Source organism: Octopus sinensis, linkage group LG3 (genome assembly GCF_006345805.1).
Source record: "Octopus sinensis linkage group LG3, ASM634580v1, whole genome shotgun sequence".
In the NCBI taxonomy this organism is placed as follows: domain Eukaryota; kingdom Metazoa; phylum Mollusca; class Cephalopoda; order Octopoda; family Octopodidae; genus Octopus; species Octopus sinensis.
The window spans coordinates 10,459,639-10,480,087 of NC_042999.1; the positions used below are offsets into that span (position 1 = coordinate 10,459,639).

A 20,449-nucleotide genomic window follows, 5' to 3' on the forward strand; every position below is an offset into this window, starting at 1 on the left:
TAATATTTTGCCAAACGAGTTACAAGCAAATGTATTTTCTTTTCTATGGCTAAATTGAGTAAAATGAAAGAGGAAGGAGAAAGATGTTTTTCTATATTAATATAACATAATATATTCTATCACATAATTATATATTTAAAATTATCGAAATGAATAAACAGTGTCCAAGACACTAAATTTAAAGGGAGGGGCGATAACCCTTATAGGCAGAAGAGTTCTATTTCCGTTTCCCATAATTCTACATCCGGTACAGGAACACCCGGTTTTGTTCAGATCCTTTTTTTTTCCTTAAACGTGTTTTCTTCTAATTTCACATATTCCGATCTGTAAGTATCTTTTGATCCCAATTTTAATTGTTTTTTTCATTTTAAAAGTGTTAATTATTCCCTGTAAATTAATAAACTTACATAATTAGCCACAGTTCTGTTAATTTGGATGATTAAAAAACTCTTCGGAGTTTGTCATAAGGAAACCCGCTTTTTTGGTGTTAATTAGTTTAAATATTTACAATTATTAGTTTTAAACGGAATCAAAGCCTCCCATGCGGTTATAATTATTATTTCTGTGACCTGAGTGTGGTCTATTAATTCTTATTAATTAATGTTTAATCCGATCGGAGTCCGTTTGGAATAAGATTTAGTAATCCTTGCTACCAACTTTATGTCTTTCCCCCTCTTGACTTCTATTCTATTTCTCTACATCGATCTTGACTGACCCCTGATCTGTAATTATAGTCCATACTGTCTGTCTCCCACACCCCATCAAACACACACACACATGTACATCAATGCTTCACATGCACGGTAACTTCAAAAGAACTTCCCTCGTCATACAATCACTTTCTCTTAGTCTCTTTCGCTCTCATTACTTCAAAAGTTCCCGCAAGCCCATATGTAAAAAAAAAAATTTTTTTACGGAAATCGACGGAAAGGTCTACTAGAGACGAAAGATTGCCTTATAGTCTTTCTATTGTGATCGATTAGAAATGTCTTGTTCTATTTCTGCAGTCGGTTTTTACATAACTCCATCTCTCTCTCTCTCATCTGATTCTGTTGACGCAAAAGGAAATCCAGCCAGAAGACTCCAAGACAAACATGAACAGCATCGAATTTTCTAAACAAACCAGGAAAACTGTCTTCTAAATATTTAAAATATAAACTGAGTGACATAATTACAGATGTGGCCCCCACCCCCGACTTTGTTGCCTCATAACATCCAGAAAGATGGATACATTTTAAGGAAATTTTCAACAAATACCGCTTAGATGCTGTGGATTCAGAGTAAATGGGTATTAAACGAATTGCGCCAAGGAAAACCATTTTCCGCACAGATTTCTTTATAATCATAATATATGCCATTTGAAACATGTGAGAGTAAAAACAAGGTGGTTTGGGATGTGCTAGAAACAACAGCAAAATCTTCCTTCAATCATATACCTTTTCCTCTGAAAATATTTACAATTTACATGGTTTTTAAGTTTAAAAAAATTGGCCGAAATTTGTCCAGAGTGGGATGGTAAGGAATGGCCGGAGGAAAAATTTCAAACCTTTGTATTTTTATAAAAAGGTGGCCCCTCATCATTTTGAAGTCTGGTGAAATAAAAAAAATTAGGAAAATGCTTGTCAGAACGAAGTAATTCCAACTTATTTGGTCTTACTGATCCGAAATTCCTTTCCCCACCCCCTCGGTAAACATTTTCTCCACAAATTTCTTTATAATCGCATTCTATGCCATTTGAAAAGTATTTGTATAAAATTTCATTAAAAGATATCCATTTTCCTGAAAAGTAAAAAAGTTGGATCATGTGAATTTTCCGAAACTCCTCTCCCCACCCTCTTGGGAAATTTTATCCCCTAAATCCCTATATACTCTGAATTCACAGCATCTAAGCAGTCTTCGTTGAAAATTTCATGAAAAAGTATTCATTTTTCTGGACGTTATGAGGCAACAAAGCCGTTGGGGCACACATCTGTAGTTATGCCAAATAAGTAACTCTGAAACTATATCTGGCCTAACTACCTTGCCATGATCACTCTTGTGTAGGTATGCCTTGTATGGATGTAGCATAGGTTAAGAGTTCACTTTGCAATCACAATTTATCAAGGTAGATCCTACCTATCCTAATGGGGTACTCTCAAAGTCCTCAGGGAAGTTGAGTAGACACAGGGACTACGCGGAAAACCCTTGAATGAATTGTATCCAAGTGAAATATCCAACCTTGTCCTATTGCATCACAATGGTTCTAACTGAGAATTACTGTAAAGGGTAAATGGGAGGGGGTTTGGGATGTGCTAGAAACAACAGCCAAACCTCCCTTGAATTGTACACCTTTTCCTCTGAAAATATTTACTTTATTTTTTTGTTTTAACACACACCATCATCATCATCATCATCGTCATTTAATGTTTGTTTTCCATGTTGGCATGGGTTGGATGGTTTGACAGGAACTGGTTAGACCAGGGACCACACCAGGCTCCATTATCTGTCCTGGCATGGTTTCTACAGCTGGATGCCCTTCCTTATGCCAACCACTTTACAAAGTTTCTTGACACCAGCACTGGTTTCAATTCTGCTCTGGTGCACAGATCTTCTTGAGTACAGCAAGGCTCCAGATATGTTGTAATTCACGACATTCTTTGCTCAATGTTACTTGATCTGCTTCAATGTATTCTTCTCTCCTCCCTACCATGTTGCTCTCCTAATTTTAGCTGATGCCAGTGCCGCCTTGACTGGCTTCCGTGCCGGTGGCACGTTAAAAGCACCAACCGATCGTGGCCGATGCCAGACCCTCTTGGCACCTGTGCAGGTGGCACGTAAAAAGCACCCACTACACTCGCGGAGTGGTTGGCGTTAGGAAGGGCATCCAGCTGTAGAAACACTGCCAGATCAGACTAGAGCCTGGTGCAGTCTCCTGGCTTCCCAGACCCCGGTCAAACCGTCCAACCCGTGCTAGCGCGGAAAACGGACGTTAAACGATGATGATGATGAATTTTGTATACAATTTTATGACTGTTTTTTATTGTTGCTTTGTCTTTTGATCAATTTGATTGATTTTTTTTTTTCTTTTTCAGACACATTGAATAATTATGGATTTGCAACACCGACCTGGTGGTAAGACTGGTTCTGGAGGGTTGGCATCTGCTTCAGAAACCAACCTCGACCGGCGAGAGCGAATGCGACAGTTGGCCTTGGAGACCATTAATTTAAATAAGGTAAGAAAATATCCCACAGAAATCTATTTTTCCTCTTCATTTGCTCTGCCAGAATTTGGTACAGAATTTAGACAGAGTTGAAGATTTGGAACTTCAGATTGTGCAACTCGGTTTTATTCTAGCAAAAATTGGTTCCTTCCTATTCCATAGTCAAATAATTAACACCACAAAAGTCATTTCGTGACCATCACCATTGTTTTAATCCCTGCTTTCCCATACTTGTACGGATCAAATGGAATTTGTTGAGGCAAATTTCCTGTGACTGGCTCATGCCCTTTCTTTCAGCTGTTTCACCTGTGCAGGTAATATTCCCCACAACCAGACGTATTTCCATGAAAGATTGGAAACGAAGAACACTGCTTGTATGAGGACGTTTATGTACAGCAATCACCCAACCACAAATACATACACACACTTTCTCTGTCTCTCTCATATATACAATGGGCTTCTTTCAGTTTCTGTCCCCTAAATCCACTTCTAAGGCTTTGGTCAGCCCAAGGTTGTTTCCCTGATATACACTTCTTGTTTTAAACCAATCTACATTAAAAGTTTCCAACAAAATTTCAAGTTAATTTATCATCAAACTCGAGTTTGATAACAAGAGTTATTTAATAAGTTCTTTACTTTCACAATTAATTCAAAGCACAACTGTATTTCAACAAAAATAGGGTAACAAAAAGGGTTAAATGCGGTCATCTCTTCTTATTACCTAATCTTTTTCTGAAAAATAGGAATATAAAATAAGGGATATTTTTATCTGTCTGCTCTGTAGGTTTACAGCTACGGTACCCTATGTTGATCCTGTGTGTGGGATGGGTTGCCTGTTGCTAAAACCTCCCATATTAAGAGTTGAGCATATTGATTGGTTAGTTTTCTCTGCAGTTTCTGGATTTGATGTGTTTTCATGCAGAATGGCTGCTTCTTTCTCTGGGATTCATCAAATGGTGTAGACGCTTCTCATATGACCCCCAGTAAGGGTAAAAAATTAAGGTTGTTTGTAGTAGCCTTCAATCCACACTGAGACGTCTGTCTGTTTGTCTACCTATAACGGTTTATGTATTTATTCCAGACAATTCAACTTTAAAAGTGAATTTTTTTTTCTTTTTCTTGAATGTATTTAAATGGGAAAACTAATTTTTGTTTGTTTTTGCTTCTTTTCAGGACCCTTATTTTATGAAAAATCATTTGGGATCTTATGAATGTAAATTATGTTTGACATTACACAACAATGAGGTAAATCTTTCCGACTGTTTCTCTCGCAATCTCTATTTTGTGTTCCTTAAGAAACATTTGATGAAGATGCCAACTGCTTCCCTTGGCTCTTTGACACACATTGATTTGGAATCTAAAAGCCTTAGCACCAACCTTTCGGTTGATCTACAAAGTCAGAGGCTTTAGGTACCTTTCGTTGCTCATCTCCTGTATTTTTGTTAGGTTTCTGACCCAAATACTATATTCCGCTGTTTACATGTGGTGGCAGGGCCCTTTTTTTTTTTTTTGCTTTTGAAAACTGTTCTTAAAAGAGGACTAAATGTTCAACATAAGAAATGGTTTTCATCCAACCCTTCTTGAATGGAATGAAAGAAAATATCAATACATTATCTATGGAAAGTATTTTATAAGTTTGGCTTTGCTGCTGCTGCTACTACTACTACTACTAGTAGTAGTAGGTAGTATTACTGTTGCTGCTGCTTTTGCCCTGGAGTAAAATGTTGGTTTCAGATATTGGCACAAGGCCAGCAATTTCAGAAGAGAGGTTAGGTCAATTACTTTGACCCTGGTGTTCAACTGGTACCTATTTTATCGACCCCAAAAAGCTAAAAGGCAAATCAATCTCAGCAGGATTTGAACTCAGAACGTAAAGCCAGGTGAAATGCTGCTAAGCATTTAGCTTGCTGTGCAAACAATCCTATCAGCTTGCCATTGCCACCTTCCCATATCATCATCATCATCATCATCGTTTAGCGTCCGCTTTCCATGCTAGCATGGGTTGGACGGTTCGACTGGGGTCTGTGAAGCCAGGAGGCTGCATCAGGCTCCAGTCTGATCTGGCAGTCTTTCTACGGCTGGATGCCCTTCCTAATGCCAACCACTCCATGAGTATAGTGGGTGCTTTTTACGTGCCACCCGCACAGGTGCCAGACGGAGCTGGCAAACGGCCACGGCGAGGCTGGCAACGGCCATGGTGATGCAATTATCAATGATGATGTTAATTAAAACAATCTCAGTGAGGTAAACATTCAAACTCATCCGTTCATTCCAAACTTGCGAATAGTCGATGATGTAGAATTTAAAACTGATAATCATCGTATATTAATTACTACTTTGTCTTAACCCTTTCGTTACCAACCCGGCTGAGACCGGTTCTGGCTCTGAGTACAAAAGTCTTGTCTTCATAAGTGTTCCACCAAACCTTAAGTCACAATTTATGTTCCTAACACTAGCTGAATGATAACTAAGTTATTTTACTAAATTCTTTGTTATATTTAAAGTAATTGAAAGAAACACAGAGCATCTCAACAGAAATACGGTAACGAAAGGGTTAAACTCTCTCAGCAATTTCCTTGTATCTATGAATGATGACAGCTTGAAGGGAACTTTTTGTATTTGTTTCTTTTCAGGGTAGCTACTTGGCCCATACTCAAGGGAAAAAGCACCAGGCCAATTTGTAAGTGTTTTTGTATTTTTATTGATTTTCTTAATCATCTCTATCGAAGTTATTATGTTTTTAATTTGGTGCTTCAATAGACTGAGGCATAGAAACTTGTCCAACATCTCTTGTGTTTAGTTGATGTCTCTAAACTTTCTCAGTTTTACAGAATAGTTTTAAAATGACTAGATCAGGGGAGATAATCGGTGCCCAGTGACCCTTTTCAGGGAGTCTAAGACCTTTGGGTGAGAATGGAAGAAGTTGGAGACCCCATCCAAATACTTGGAACAGATTAGACTCCACTAAAGACCATCAAGGGTCAGATGGGGATGGTTTAACCCTGCCATCCAAGAATACGAACATTCCCAAATTTCTTTTATTAGTCACTGGTTGATCCAAGACCAAAGAAGACATTAAATAAAAAAAGAAAAAGCAGATATTACAATCTGCATTTCATTTAGTTTGTTGTGATCTATGACTAAAGAATCACCAGATTAAAGAATTTACGAGTTTGCATTGTGTAACCTTACAATCTCACTTGTCTTCATTTAATGTCCTTTTCCCATGCTGGCATGGGTTGGACGGTTTGACAGAAGCTGATAAGGATGGGAACTGTCCAGGCTCCATTCTCTATTCCGGCAGGGTTTCTATGCTTGGATGCCCTTCCTAATGCCAACCACTTTACTGAGTGTAACTGGGTACTTTTTATGTGGGACCAGCACTGGGTCTTTTACGTGACGCTGGCACAAGGGTTTCATTTGTGGCACTGTCTTTTATGTTTTATTGCACATATCATCATCATCATACATCAGTTTTCTATGCTGGCATGGGTTGGATAGGATCCAGTGTACTCCAAGGCTTCTCTCCCTTTAACAACAAAAAAGGTATAGCACTTGGAAACTGAATTAGTGTTTGCTGTTAGGTTGTCCTTAGCTGCAAAAAACAAACCCTTTTTGTGTTGATTTAGGAACAGTGAATAAATATACTTCGATCCAGTTAAGTTTTCATTCAATGAATTCTTTTTTTTCAAAACCATTTAGTAATCTTTATTCCTCTCTCAACCCCTATACTTAGCTTTTGTGGACTTGGAGAAAGCCTTTGACAGGATCCCCTGATCCCTTATCTGGTGGGCGATGCAGAAACTCAAAGTGACAGATGAAAATTGAAAATACAGTATCAATAATAAAATAATCTAATCTAATCACCACCATCATCATCATTATCGTCGTTTAACGTTCGTCTTCCATGCTGGGTTGAATGGTTTGACAGGGGCTGGCAAGCCAAGGGATTGCACCAAGCTCAACCGTCCGTTTTTATGGTTGATTCCTTCCTGTCAACAAACTACTTTACAGATTGGACTGAGTGCTTTTTATGTGGCACCAGCACTGGCAAGGTCTGTCTTGACATAGTTTTTACAGCTGGGTGCCCTTCCTAATGCCACCCACCCCACAAAGTGGACTGGAAACTCAGGTTGTTGCGGTTTTCCTCTCTCCTGAGATTTTATATTATTTTCCATTGAAGTGTCAGATGGTAACCAGAATCTTCATTCACCAAAACTGGGTTCCACGAAACCATTTCCAAATGGTAATTCTTCAGAAATTCTTATTTAGTTTCCATGATTAATTTCTCTTTGTTTTATTTTTAGGGCTCGACGTGCAGCAAAGGAGGCGAAGGATGCCCCAGCACAACCAGCGCCAGAGAAAGCCAAAGTAGAAATCAAAAAATTTGTCAAGATTGGTCGACCGGGTTACAAAGGTGAGGCTCTTTTCTATTATATCTCCATTTTATTATTTCACTTTCTGTGAGCTGTAGAAGCACCTGAGCCAATTAGGAAGACTAATTAGTTTTTTTTACTGCGTCTGGTCGACTGCCTGAAGATTCTGAATGCATCCTTTTCAGAAAGTTCCAAGGCACTCATCCTACACCTCTTATTGTTAACTCTCTCTGTATTTCTCTTTTACTCTCTCTCTCTCTCTCACACACACACAACACAGTGTAAAGTGTGATTCGGAGAATTCCACATTTATATCAGCTATTGTTATAAAAATTAAATGTAAAGAGAATGTAGTTTTCAAGAAGTCGTGTAGAAAAGATGAAAGATGTTGTTTTAAAACGAAAGTTGTGTCCTTAAAACATTAAATTGATTCTGTAATTTTTAAAAAACTTTGCTTTGTCAAATTTTTCAGTCACAAAACAGAGAGACCCAGAGACAATGCAACAGAGTTTATTGTTTCAGGTGAGTCAATCCTCATCCTTTATTATTGTTTTCATGTCCACTTTCCTTTGTTGGCATTGGTCAAATGGGAGTCATTGAGACAGGTTTTGGAGGACTGCTTTCCTCAAACAAGTTAATATTTCCCTTTAGCTGGACATTTTCACAAAAGATTGGAAATGCCTGGCACTGCTTCTATGACAGTGATGCTCATTTACAACAATCACATGGTGTCAAGATGAGGAAATACAAATCGTTGCCATTATGTTAAGCTGTTGTATGTCCAAATTTGACCAAATGCATTTTTTCCAATATTTATTTTTGCTTGCAATAATCGGTTCTTTTGGTCAATCTATTATCTCTGCAGCTGCTTCAGATGCCAAGATACCGAAAATTGTCAAAGTGTAGTACAATGGTTTTGCTATGGAATGGTGAAACTATTTTTTCGTTTTCTGAAAAAGCAGCATTTTGGACTTACGACACTTTTGCATAATAGCAATGAAATACACATGCACACTTATAGCCACATGAGGGACATCCTTTAGCTTCCATCGATCAAATCTGTGCACAAGGCTTTGGTCAGGGCTGTGGTAGAAAACATTTCTCCAAGGCGCTGTGCAGTAGGACTGAAACTGAAGCCATGTGGAAGCAAACTTCTTAACTACAAACATATACCTATAACTAGTCTTGCTGACAGACTCGTTAGCGCGCCCGGCGAAATGCTTAGCGGTATTTCGTCTGTCGTTACGTTCTGAGTTCAAATTCCGTCGAGGTCGACTTTACCTTTCATCCTTTCGGGGTCGATAAATAAAGTACCAGTTTCGCACTGGTGGGGGGTCGATGTAATCGACTTAATCCCTTTGTCTGTCCTTGTTTGTCCCCTCTATGTTTAGCCCCTTGTGGGCAATAAAGAAATATATAACTAGTCTTTGCCTTTTAGAAGAATTAAAATTTTTTAAAAGTCAATTCTCTGTTTTGATTTTGGTGAATTATTTAAGCATTTTTTAAACTGAGTAAAATATGGTCCTTCATATATACCACAAGCTGCTTATTGAGTAGTTTCGAGTTTATAACTTTTACTAAAATAAAAGAATTATTAAAATCTATACTGTCTAGAAAATTCTTACAAATTCCAACTTTAATACATTTTTATCAAAATTGGTTTCAAGATTCTTTTATTATTGAAGATTTTGATGACAACTAATTTTTATTAGCATTCCATCTTTGTCTTTTCTCCCTCTCTTATACTTCATGGTGCTACTTTCTACAGAAATATCAGTAAAAACATGTGTGCAAATTCTAAGTTTAATCCAGCAAGATTTTGTTGACTCCTTCCATATTTGTCGGGTGTTTTTGAAGAAGAAAAATGGTTTCAATTTCCTGACATCAATTCCACCAAATATAAACTTGTTCTGTAAATTGTTTTAGAATTGTCCCCCTTCTTTGAATTGTGTTCTTCCCAAAACATTTTATTAGTTTAGGAATGAAATTGAGTTGCTAATTTAATTTAATCTATATCTTGTTAAGTAGTCATTAATCATTTATCTGATGTCTTAATTGTAATGGATGTTGTTGTTTGATTATCTGTAGATTGATTATCCAGAGATAGCAGATATAATCATTCCACGTCACAGATTTATGGCTGCCTATGAACAGAAAGTGGAACCCCCAGACAGAAAATGGCAGTATTTACTGTTTGCAGCTGAACCTTATGAAACTATTGCCTTTAAGGTAAGCCTTTAAGTCCACTCTTCCAACCCTACGCATCTCTTGTCTTTACAAAATATATGAAGTAGAGGTGGTCAGCTGGCAAAACGCTGAGCAGTATTTTGTCCATCTTTACGTTCTGAGTTCCAAGTTCTGCTATGGTCAACTTTTGCCTTTCCTCCTTTTGAGGTCAATAAAATAAGTACCAGTTGTACACAGGGGTAAAGGTAATCGAATAACCCCTCCCCCATGTGACAAAATTTGAAACCAAAATATGTGTGGTAGATAGGATGAAAGAGAAAGTGTGGCCACATGTACATATATATATATATAATCATCATCATTTAACGTCCATTGTCTATGCTGGCATGGGTTGGACGGTTTGACCAGGGCTGGACCAGACTCCAGTCTGCTTTGACATGGTTGCTATGGCTGGATGCCCTTCCTAACATGTCAACCACTTCAAGAGTATAAGGGGTGCTTTTGTGTGCCAGCTGCATGCATAACGCCAGTATCTGTCATGACCACGATTTCACTTGGCTTGATGGATCTTCTCAGGCACATCATATATATATATATCATCATCACCATTTAACGTCCATTGTCCATACCAGCATGGGTTGGACGGTTTGGCCAGAGCTGGAAAGCTGAGGGCCTGGACCAGACTCCAGTCTGATTCGGTATTTTTCTATAGCTGGATGCTCTTCTTTACACCAAAATATTTATTTTGCTAAATTTAGGTGAAACATTTCTGTGTTAAGGGAAAGTAATTATATTTTAAAATTATAACTTATTAAATATACAAATTCACAAAAATATTAAAATATGAAGGTTTTTTTCCAAATGGAAATCGTGGAAGTATCATTAGTGGCTTTAAAACAAATATTGTTTGATAATTTTGTTTTCTTTCCCTAGGTGCCTAGTCGGGAAGTTGATAAAGATCCTAAAAAGCTGTGGACCTACTGGAACAAAGAAACCAAACAGGTTGGTATCTGGTTTTTTGAACCTTACAAGTTGTGTTTTGAGTCGTGCAGAGATTCGTAACAATCATTTAATTTCTGAAACCCGGCACGTAAAGAGCACCATCCGATCATGGCCGTTTGCCAGCCTCGTCTGGCACCTGTGTCGGTGGCACATAAAAAGCACCCACTACACTCACGGAGTGGTTGGCATTAGGAAGGGCATCCAGCCGTAGAAACATTGCCAGATAAGACCGGAGCTTGGTGCAGCCTTCTGGCTTCCCAGACCCCAGTTGAACCGTCCAACCCATGCTAGCATGGAAAGCGGACGCTAAACGATCATGATGATGATGATGATTTAGAAATAACATTCCATGGAATGTGTTTCTTTCTCTTTCATGTCAGCTTGGAGTAATTGAACCCTTTTGATTCTTGTCCATCTGAGACTGTTCCTGGTTCTTTGATACAAACTCCGTTTTAAAGTGATCTTGATTAAAACCTTCCGTCATAATTTCATGTTATGTTCCAAACACTGGCTTAATTCATTTTAGTAAATTCTTCATTCTTTCCAAAATTAACAAAGGCAGGTAACAAGAGGCTTCAGCTGAAGTCAGAAGAACATTCCAGAACCAACTTGATTTTACATGGCTTTCCTGAAACTGCCCTTGGTTCTTTAATAAAAAATTCCCTGTTTTTAAATGTGATCTAAATTAAAATCTCACATGAAAATTTCATGTTATTTTCCAAATATCAGCTTAAAAACAGCAGTTCTAAATTCATCAATATTTTCAAAGGCAATGTTTTTCAACAGAAAAATACTAACAAAAAGATTAATGCCACAACTAGCCATTTATTCTACTTATAACCTCAGCAAAGAAATACTTGAATCTCTCTGTCTTCATCTCTTTAATCAAGACAAGTCCAAAGCAGTGAGCTGGCAGAAACATGAGCACGTGCGGGCAAAATGCTCAGCTGGCAGAAACATGAGCACGTGCAGGCAAAATGCTCAGCTGGCAGAAACGTTAGCACGCCGGGTGAAATGCTCAGCAGTATTTCGTCTGCCGCTACGTTCTGAGTTCAAATTCCGCCGAGGTCGACTTTGCTTTTCATCCTTTCGGGGTCAATTAAATAAGTACCAGTTATGCACTGGGGTCGATATAATCAGCTTAATCTGTTTGTCTGGCCTTGTTTGTCCCCTTTATGTTTAGCCCCTTGTGGGTAGTAAAGAAATAGGTATTCTGTCCATCTTTACATTCTGAGGTCAACTTTGCCTTTCATCTTTTCAGGGTCAATAAATCAAGTACCAGTTGCATACTGGGGTCGATCTAATCAACTGCCCCCCTCCCCCCAAATTTTTCAGGCCTTGTGCCTAGAGTAGAAAAGAATACCAAGACAGATCTGCAATACTGCTTATTGCCATCACTTTCAATCCTGTGTTCCTTTGGTCATTAAGGACCAGCATCTTGAGATCTTCCAGCCCCTAACCACTCCCTGTTGCTTTCCCTCTTTCTCTCCTTCTCATATTTTTTTCATGTCACTAACGACTGTCATCCAAACCTGTTTTAATTAATTTGAATCAATTTCATTATTGTCTTTTTTTTTTGTTTCCCAGTTCTTTTTGCAGTTTGCTTTCAAACTGGATCAGAAATTGAACCAGCCAACGCTTCCGCCGCCACCAACCAACCAACCGAGGAGTCTACCGTTACCACAGCGCATGCCCCCACCACCCCCACCAGTGGTGCCACCTATGTCCTTGGCAGGGATGATGCCACCACGCCCTCCCCCGCCGATGGGGCCACCTCCTGTAGCACCACCCCCAATTCCCCCTCCTTCCTCTCTTCCACCCCATGGACCACCCCCCTCTGCTCCTCTACCCACTGCCCCTCCCCCACCACCCGTCCCCCCACCGGTCCGTCTTCCTCCGTTCCAAACATCCCACATCCCTCTGTGCCACCCCCACCTCCACCCCCTCCAATGCCGAATTGATCATCTCCATTTTAGTTTTATCTTTTCTTTTTATTTTACAAAAAGAAAGAATTTATTTCCTTCATTTCCTTCGTTTGGGACTGGAAAACTAAAAACACAAATAAACCCCAAAAAAGAAAAAAAAAACACATTCTTAAAAAAATAAAAATTGTAAATGTTTTTTTTTTTGTTGTTTTTATGATGTTTTTTTTTTCATCTTTAGATTGTGGCCATACTGGAGCACTGTCTTTAAGAATTTTAGTCAAACAGCTTGACAACCGATGCTGGTGTGTTTACGTCCACGTAACTTAGTGGTTCGGCAAAAGAGACCGATAGAATAAGTACTAGGCTTACAAAGAATAAGTCCTGGGGTCGATTTGCTCGACTAAAGGCAGTCCTCCAGCATGGCCACAGTCAAATGATTTAAACAAGTAAAAAAGTAAACAAATCAACTTCAGAACTTTTTTTGAAAGCCCGGTACTTATTCTATCGGTCTCTATTGCCAAACTGCTAAGTTACAGAGACGTAAACACACCCACACCGGTTCTCAAGCAGAAGTAGGAGACAAACACAGATGCACACACACACACATACGCATAGTCCTTCCCATGCATTCATGGAAGATGGACGTTAAATGGTGATGATGATGATGATGATGTTATACATGCACACACAATAGGCTTCTTCCAGTTTCCATCTACCAAATCCGCTCACAAGGCTTTGGTCATCCCAAGGGTACAGTAGAAGACACTTGCCCAAGGTGCCATGCACTGGGACTGAACCCAGAACCATGTGATTAGGAAGCCAGCTTCTTACCCACACAGCCACGCCTGTGATTGTAATGTTAGTTTTGGCTTGGCAGTAGTGGTTTCTGTTCTGGTCAGTAATTCGGAAGGGAAGGGCTGTAGTCTCTACCACAGGCTCAACCCCATTAATTGCCTGGTCCTTTATTCTAATAACCTCCAAAAGAATAAAAGACCAGTCAAAATAATCCTGGATGGCATTTCGTCTGCCGTGTCTTTGAGATTCTGTCAGCCCTCTACCCTTGCTTTGCTAATAATAAGGGTGTTAAGAGAATTAATTGAGCCAATTCTCTTATCAACAAACTACTTTTCAATGTTTAATTATTTTAAATCTACCCAAGTTGCCAATATCTTTCATCTCTCTGGAAGGAAGTCAGTTGGTGAAATAGCATCAGTCAAATTTAGCCCTAGGTCAACCTTGGTTGAGTATACCAATGATCCAAAACATTCTACATATGACCATCCTGTCTTACTTTCTAGCATCTTGTACCTCGTGCTACCTTATCCTCCGTAGTCTCAAATGCCATGTTTTATTTAAGACTAGTTTGTTATTTAAAGTTAATCAACCCAGGCAGAACAGGAACTCGTCATGTCAGATGGATGGAGATGCTGCAAGGGTGATTTAGAAAGAAATGATGGACCGTGTTATGAAATAGTTTGGCACGATTTATTAGAAAGAGAATTGGTTTGGATTTGAGTCCCTCTCACACTCTGCTTGATGAGACAGCTTCAAGAGAAGTTCGGTCAAGATTAAGTTTGTCTTAGCATTTGTTAATCTGTGGAGGTGCAATGGCCCAGTGGTTAAGGGCAGCAGACTCGCAGTTTCGATTCCCAGACCGGGCATTGTGAGTGTTTATTGAGCGAAAACACCTAAAGGTCCTTGAGGCTCCGGCAGGGGGTGGTGGTGAACCATGCTGTACTCTTTCACCACAACTTTCTCTCACTCTTTCTCCCTGTTTCTGTTGTACCTGTATTTCAAAAGGGCCATCCTTGTCATGCTGAATCTCCTTGAGAACTACGTTAAGGGTACACGTGTCTGTGGAGTGCTCAGCCACTTGCACGTTAATATCACGAGCAAGCTGTTCCGTTGATCATATCAGCTGGGACCCTCATCGTCGCAACCGACGGAGTGCTTCTATTTGTTAATCTGAAGAAAGTGTTTGTCAAGGACCCTTGGCTATGTTGTGTGCTGGTCTTGAACTTTTTCACTGTAGAAATTAGGTCTATCCACTCAACGTTTCGTTTCCCTTAACGATGGAAAGCAGTTTTACATAACGGTCTTTGTTGAAGAATGTCATGTTTGAAATGACTTCTGTTGCTGAACTATGTCAAGTTTGTTGAGCCAATGTGAATTGCAGAAAATGACAATTCTATTTTTTGGTAGATGTTTAACATCTTTACTGGAATAACTGGAATTTAATTTCACAGTTAAAAATCTAGGGACGCCTCGTGAAAGCAGTGCAAACCATGTACAATGATTTTCCAGTCATGTTAATGAGGAACTTAGTGTTCAGGTAGGTGTCCATCAAGATCCAACTCTCCTGTTTATTATAATTCTTCAGACTGTAACAGAAAGGTTTAAGCTGTCTATGGGAATTCTTACACGTTCATAACGACCTTTCACTTTTAGCTAAAACAGGAAAATTTGCTAAGGAAGTCTTTGATGTGGAGACAAAATTTAGAATGGAAAAGTCTTAGAGTTAAGGAAGACAACTGTTTTATTAAGTGGAAAGAAGACAGAACCATTCTATATATGGAGCATTGGGCAACCTTTTTTGAGAAGTGAGTCCCTTAAAATCTGATTTACCATCAGGTGGGCTGCACTACTAAGAACAACCCAGGTAATTTATTTTTAGGTGTGCCATTCAGGTCTCCTGGGGCCATGGTTTGCCCAGGACTATGTATGCAGGAGAGGAGAAAATATTTTCTAACCGTGTCCCTAATGTCAAGTAGGGGTTGGGGCCTGTGGGATCATAGGTTGGTTGACAAAAAAATACAAGCTGTGAGGGATATTTCAGGGCACTTAATCATTGGTGTGTTAATTACTCTTCAGATGAAAAGGTTTTTATTTCTTTCAGGTCCTCCGTGGCAGATGAAATACATAAGAAATGGAAAGACATGCAGTCATGTGAAGATCAGAGCGATTTAGGAATTGGCAACCTTCTGGAGGCTGCATGGAATTGGAAGGCTCTAGTAAGAATGTTTCCACTGAATTAAAGACAAAGAAAAAAAGACATTCTAAATATTTGGACACTGCAATTCGTTCAACAGGTTCAAAAGATCACCAATGAAGATCTTGGAAAATCAATGAAGACTTATGGCAAAGAACTTTGGGTGTTGGAGTGGACGACTATCAGAAGAGCGGTGCACAAGGACATTCGATACGAGTCGTCTGTTCTGAGGAGAGGACAAAACATGCCTGCAAAGACAAGAAAACCATTTGACCCCTGCCAGGTGCTTGCTTAGCAGAGTTAAAATCCCTCATGGCAGGTTTAGGTTTTCTGATGAGATAAACTTTGCCCAAGACCAAACAAAAACAAAAATGAGAGATGGTTATGTGCAGATCTTTGCCCTCAGTGATGCATATTAAGTTTCCAGCAACTGTGATGGTTTTAGGAGCAGTGAGTAACAAAGGCCATGTCATCTTGTATCTTTCCATGAGATGGTTGTTAAGCCCTGGATGGATGAAGTACACAGTGGAAGGTTGTACATCACCATCATCGTTTAACGTCCGTTCTCCATGCTAGCATGGATTGGACGGTTCGATCGGGGTCTGGGAAGCCAGGAGGCTGCACCAGGCTCCAGTCTGATCTGGCAGTGTTTCTACAGCTGGATGCCCTTCCTAACGCCAACCAGGGTGCTTTTTACGTGCCACTAGCACAGGTGCCAGGTGAGGCTGGCAACGGCCACAATCGGTTCGTGCTTTTTACGTGCCACTGGCACGGAAGCCAGTCAAGGTGGCGCTGGCATCGGCCACGTTCGGATGGTTCTTTTATGTGCCACTGGCACAGGTATCACAACTACAACTTCCATTGATTTTTGATGTTGATGTATTTGACTCAATGGATCTCCTCAAGCACAGGGTTGAAACGGTGTTTCTTTACTTGCCACCTGCACAGGAGTCAGTCCAGCGGCAGTCATAGGATTTGGTTCAATTTTGATTTCACTTGCCCCAACAGGTCTCAACATCTGACAAAGCTTGTGCAACCAAAGAATGAATATTACCCAATCTTTATAATCATGGGTAACACCAAAGCTGTGGCCTTCAAACTCACCAGATTTCAATTCTGTGGACTAGTAACGTTTGGAGTGTTGTTGAAGCCAAGACTAATTGACATTCTCACAATACCAGTTTCACTGAAAGCTACCCTTGTCTAGGTGAATATCTGTAGGGATGAACAACGGGGTTGAGTGGGAAACTGGGCTTACAAGGGGTCAGATGTAGTGTGTAGGAGAGAAGATTGTTCTGGTCGGGAATTGTGATGCATATGGAAGATGACCGATGGTAAAGATGTGGCTGGAGGTCCAAATGAAATGGAACTGGAAGAGGAACGTGGCAGAAGTGGTGAAAGTTGATGTGAGGATGTTTCACAAACGAGTGCAACAATGGGTGAAATGCTGAATTGGAGGGAAACCCATTCAAATATGGACTTAAAAATTACGAGGAGGACGCTGGTGTATGTGGATGTACAGAGGTGTACTTCTCAACCACGTTTTCATATTTAGTTGCACTTTGGGGCAAGTGTCTTCTGCTCTAACCCCAGGCTGACCAAAGCTTTGGCAGTGAATTTGACAGACAGAAACTCAAAGTAGTATATATAAATATATATATACGATATAGTGCATATTTATACACATAAGGAATCCACTTAGCGTGAAATTCAACACATTAGAAAGAACAGCTAGGTTCTGTAAACCACAAAAATAATGGATAAAATTCGACAGGAATAAATTTGGAAATGAAAAACATTCTGTCGAATTTTATCCGTTATTTTTGTGGTTTATAGAACCTAGCTGTTCTTTCTAATGTGTTGAATCTCACGCTAAGTGGATTCCTTATGTGTATAAATATGCACTATATCGTATGACTAATATTTAGTCTTCTTGACTAATTTTTTTGCACGTTAGACCACTGGAAATGTAAATTTTGATTGAATATTTAAAATTTTAATTAAATTCCATTTCCCTTTGATATGATTAAATATATATATATATATATGGTAGAATAAGAAAGAAAGTCCTCAGTACAGTATTATATCATCATCGTTTAATGTCCACTTTCCATGCTGGCATGGGTTGGATGATTTGACTGAGGACTAGCGAACCAGATGGCTGCACGAGGCTCCAATCTTGATCTGGCAGAGTTTCTACACCTGGATGCCCTTCCTAATGCCAACTACTCCGAGAGTGTAGTGGGTGCTTTTACGTGCCACTGGCACAGGGGTCAGTCAGGTGGTACTGGCAACGGTTATATATTCGAAAAATAGAATGAATAGAAATGGTTTTTCTGATAATTTTTCCACTTTGATAATTAGATGTTTACTTTTTTGTAAATATCTAATTATTAAAGTGGAAAAATTATCAGAAAAGTCATTTCTATTCATTTTTCCCCCCATATATATATGTAAAAGATGGAGGTAGAAATAGCACAGAATCTAAGAGATTTCAATCTAAGAAAGAATTTAATAAAATGATTTTAAAATTGTACAAAGAAAATATTACCAGCTTTGATGATGGATCTCATCAAATATCAGTCAAAATAGTTTATCTTCTGTCTGGGGGGTCAAAAGCATGTCTGGAATTTTTACGCTGAAGTCTTATTTAAATGTAGTTTAGTATAGAGTTCAGGGTGTGTCTGCATGAGTTGGAGGTGAGTGTCACTGTCACACAAGCAGTAGGATTCCCAGTATTTGGCAAGATCATGTCTGGTCATGAGGAAATACGCTGCTTGGAAACAGGTGATGGTTGGCAACAGGAAGGGCATCCGGCAGAAGTTGGCGCCTCAGTAAACTTTGTCCATCACAAAGAATCATGGACACGGGAACTTCAAAATGGCAATAATGTGTGTATGTATATATATATATATATATATACATATATATGCCAGCCTCGTCTGGCACCTGTGCCAGTGACACATAAGAAAACACCATCCGAGCGTGGCCGTCTGCCAGCCTCGCCTGGCACCTGTGTCGGTGGCACATAAAATCACTCACTACACTCTCGGAGTGGTTGGCGTTAGGAAGGGCATCCAGCTGTAGAAACACTGCCAGATCTGACTGGCCTGGTGCAGCCTTCGGGCTTGCCAGACCCCAGTTGAACCGTCCAACCCATGCTAGCATAGAAAGCGGACGTTAAACGATGATGATGATAATGATGATACATATATACACAGTGATCGGGCTAAATGTAAAAGTTGGCATAAAAGGAAAAGAAAACTATATCCTATCCAAAAATAAAAAATATCAACTAGATTATGGTTGGGAGCTATATATATAGCTCATAATATAAATTCAATATGGAGCAAATAATTAACGAAAAAATAATTTGTGACGATATCATTGATTCTGTTATTATCTTGTGTAACAATTTAAAAATGATAATAACAGAATTAATAATATAGGCGATTGCAGGCGTACTGAGGAAGGTTAGGCTATTATGTCATTCGAGATGAGTCCAAATACTTGAATGTATCCTGAGAGATTGATATCTATAGTTATTATCAGTGTATTTTGGTGATTTAAATAAGAGTTTTGACTGTTGTTTCCAGCAGGTAGAAATACTTAGTATGTCCTTTGATTAATTTTAATCCTTCAGCTATGTATATATAGAACAAATAGCTGGAGATTATCAATCCGGGCAAAATCCTTCATAAGCTCTCAGGTGGCACACCTGGCTAACAATATTATTTGGATTAGTGAAGAACTCCAGGTAATCTTTTGGTAGGGTCCAAGGTTATGGTCCATCCCAATTCTGTATTTAACTCCAAGGATGGGCTCCAGACAAACTGGTTTTTATTCAGAGTGATAGATAAGAGACAAGTTAAAAATAATGGTCATTACATATTATTCTTTTATTGGAACAAACTTGGCTTACAGCTGTTTCCAGTAGTCGTTACAGGTTCATTACTGATAGGTTTGGTCAATTGATAAACTGAGGTCAATTAACAAGCAGAGCACTTATATCCAGAAATGGCTTTGACAAAAGTACCATTAATTTTCTTAAGTCATTCAATTTTCCTCAATAGTCCAATCAAGTAAACCTATCAGTAATGAACCTGTAATGACTTCTGGAAACAACTGTAAGCCAAGTTTGCTCAAATAAAGGAATTAAATGGAATGACCATTATTTTAAACTTGTTTCTTATATATATATAATTTCTTATATATATATAAACACTGAAAATGCTCTGAGACCAACTTTCGCCACATTCCAGGGAGAAAAACTAGAAATAGTTGATAGCTTCCGTTACCTAGGTGACCAAGTCAGTAGCTGGGGCGGGTGTGCTGAAAGCGTAATTGCTAGAGTAAGAATAGCCTGGGCAAAGTTCAGAGAGCTTTTACCTCTGCTGGTGACAAAAGGCCTCTCGCTCAGAGTAAAAGGCAGACTGTATGACACATGTGAAACATGGGCCGTGACTGCTGAGGATATGCGTAAGCTTGCAAGAAATGAAGCCAGTATGCTCCGATGGATGTGTAATGTCAGTGTTCATACTTGACAGAGTGTAAGTACCTTGAGAGAAAAGCTGGACCTAAGAAGCATCAGTTGTGGTGTGCAAGAGAGACGTTTGCGCTGGTATGGTCATGTGACGAGAATGGATGAAGATAGTTGTGTGAAAAAGTGCCACACCCTAGCGGTTGAGGGAACCTGTGGAAGAGGCAGGAAAACCTGGGATGAGGTGTTGAAGCACGACCATCAAACTTTAAGTCTCACCGAGGAAATGA

General features: G+C 39.3%; 1 protein-coding gene across 1 annotated transcript; it reads left to right on the forward strand.

Moving 5' to 3' along the window:
- The first annotated feature begins 199 nt into the window (after positions 1-199).
- LOC115209417 (splicing factor 3A subunit 2-like) lies at positions 200-12,841 on the forward strand. The gene is given in 10 exon segments (XM_029777827.2): positions 200-326; positions 3,072-3,212; positions 4,374-4,445; positions 5,834-5,880; positions 7,508-7,617; positions 8,049-8,098; positions 9,665-9,805; positions 10,697-10,765; positions 12,353-12,634; positions 12,637-12,841. Coding segments are annotated over 9 exon segments (987 nt in total). The 5' UTR covers positions 200-326; positions 3,072-3,086; the 3' UTR covers positions 12,727-12,841.
- The last annotated feature ends 7,608 nt before the right edge of the window (positions 12,842-20,449 follow it).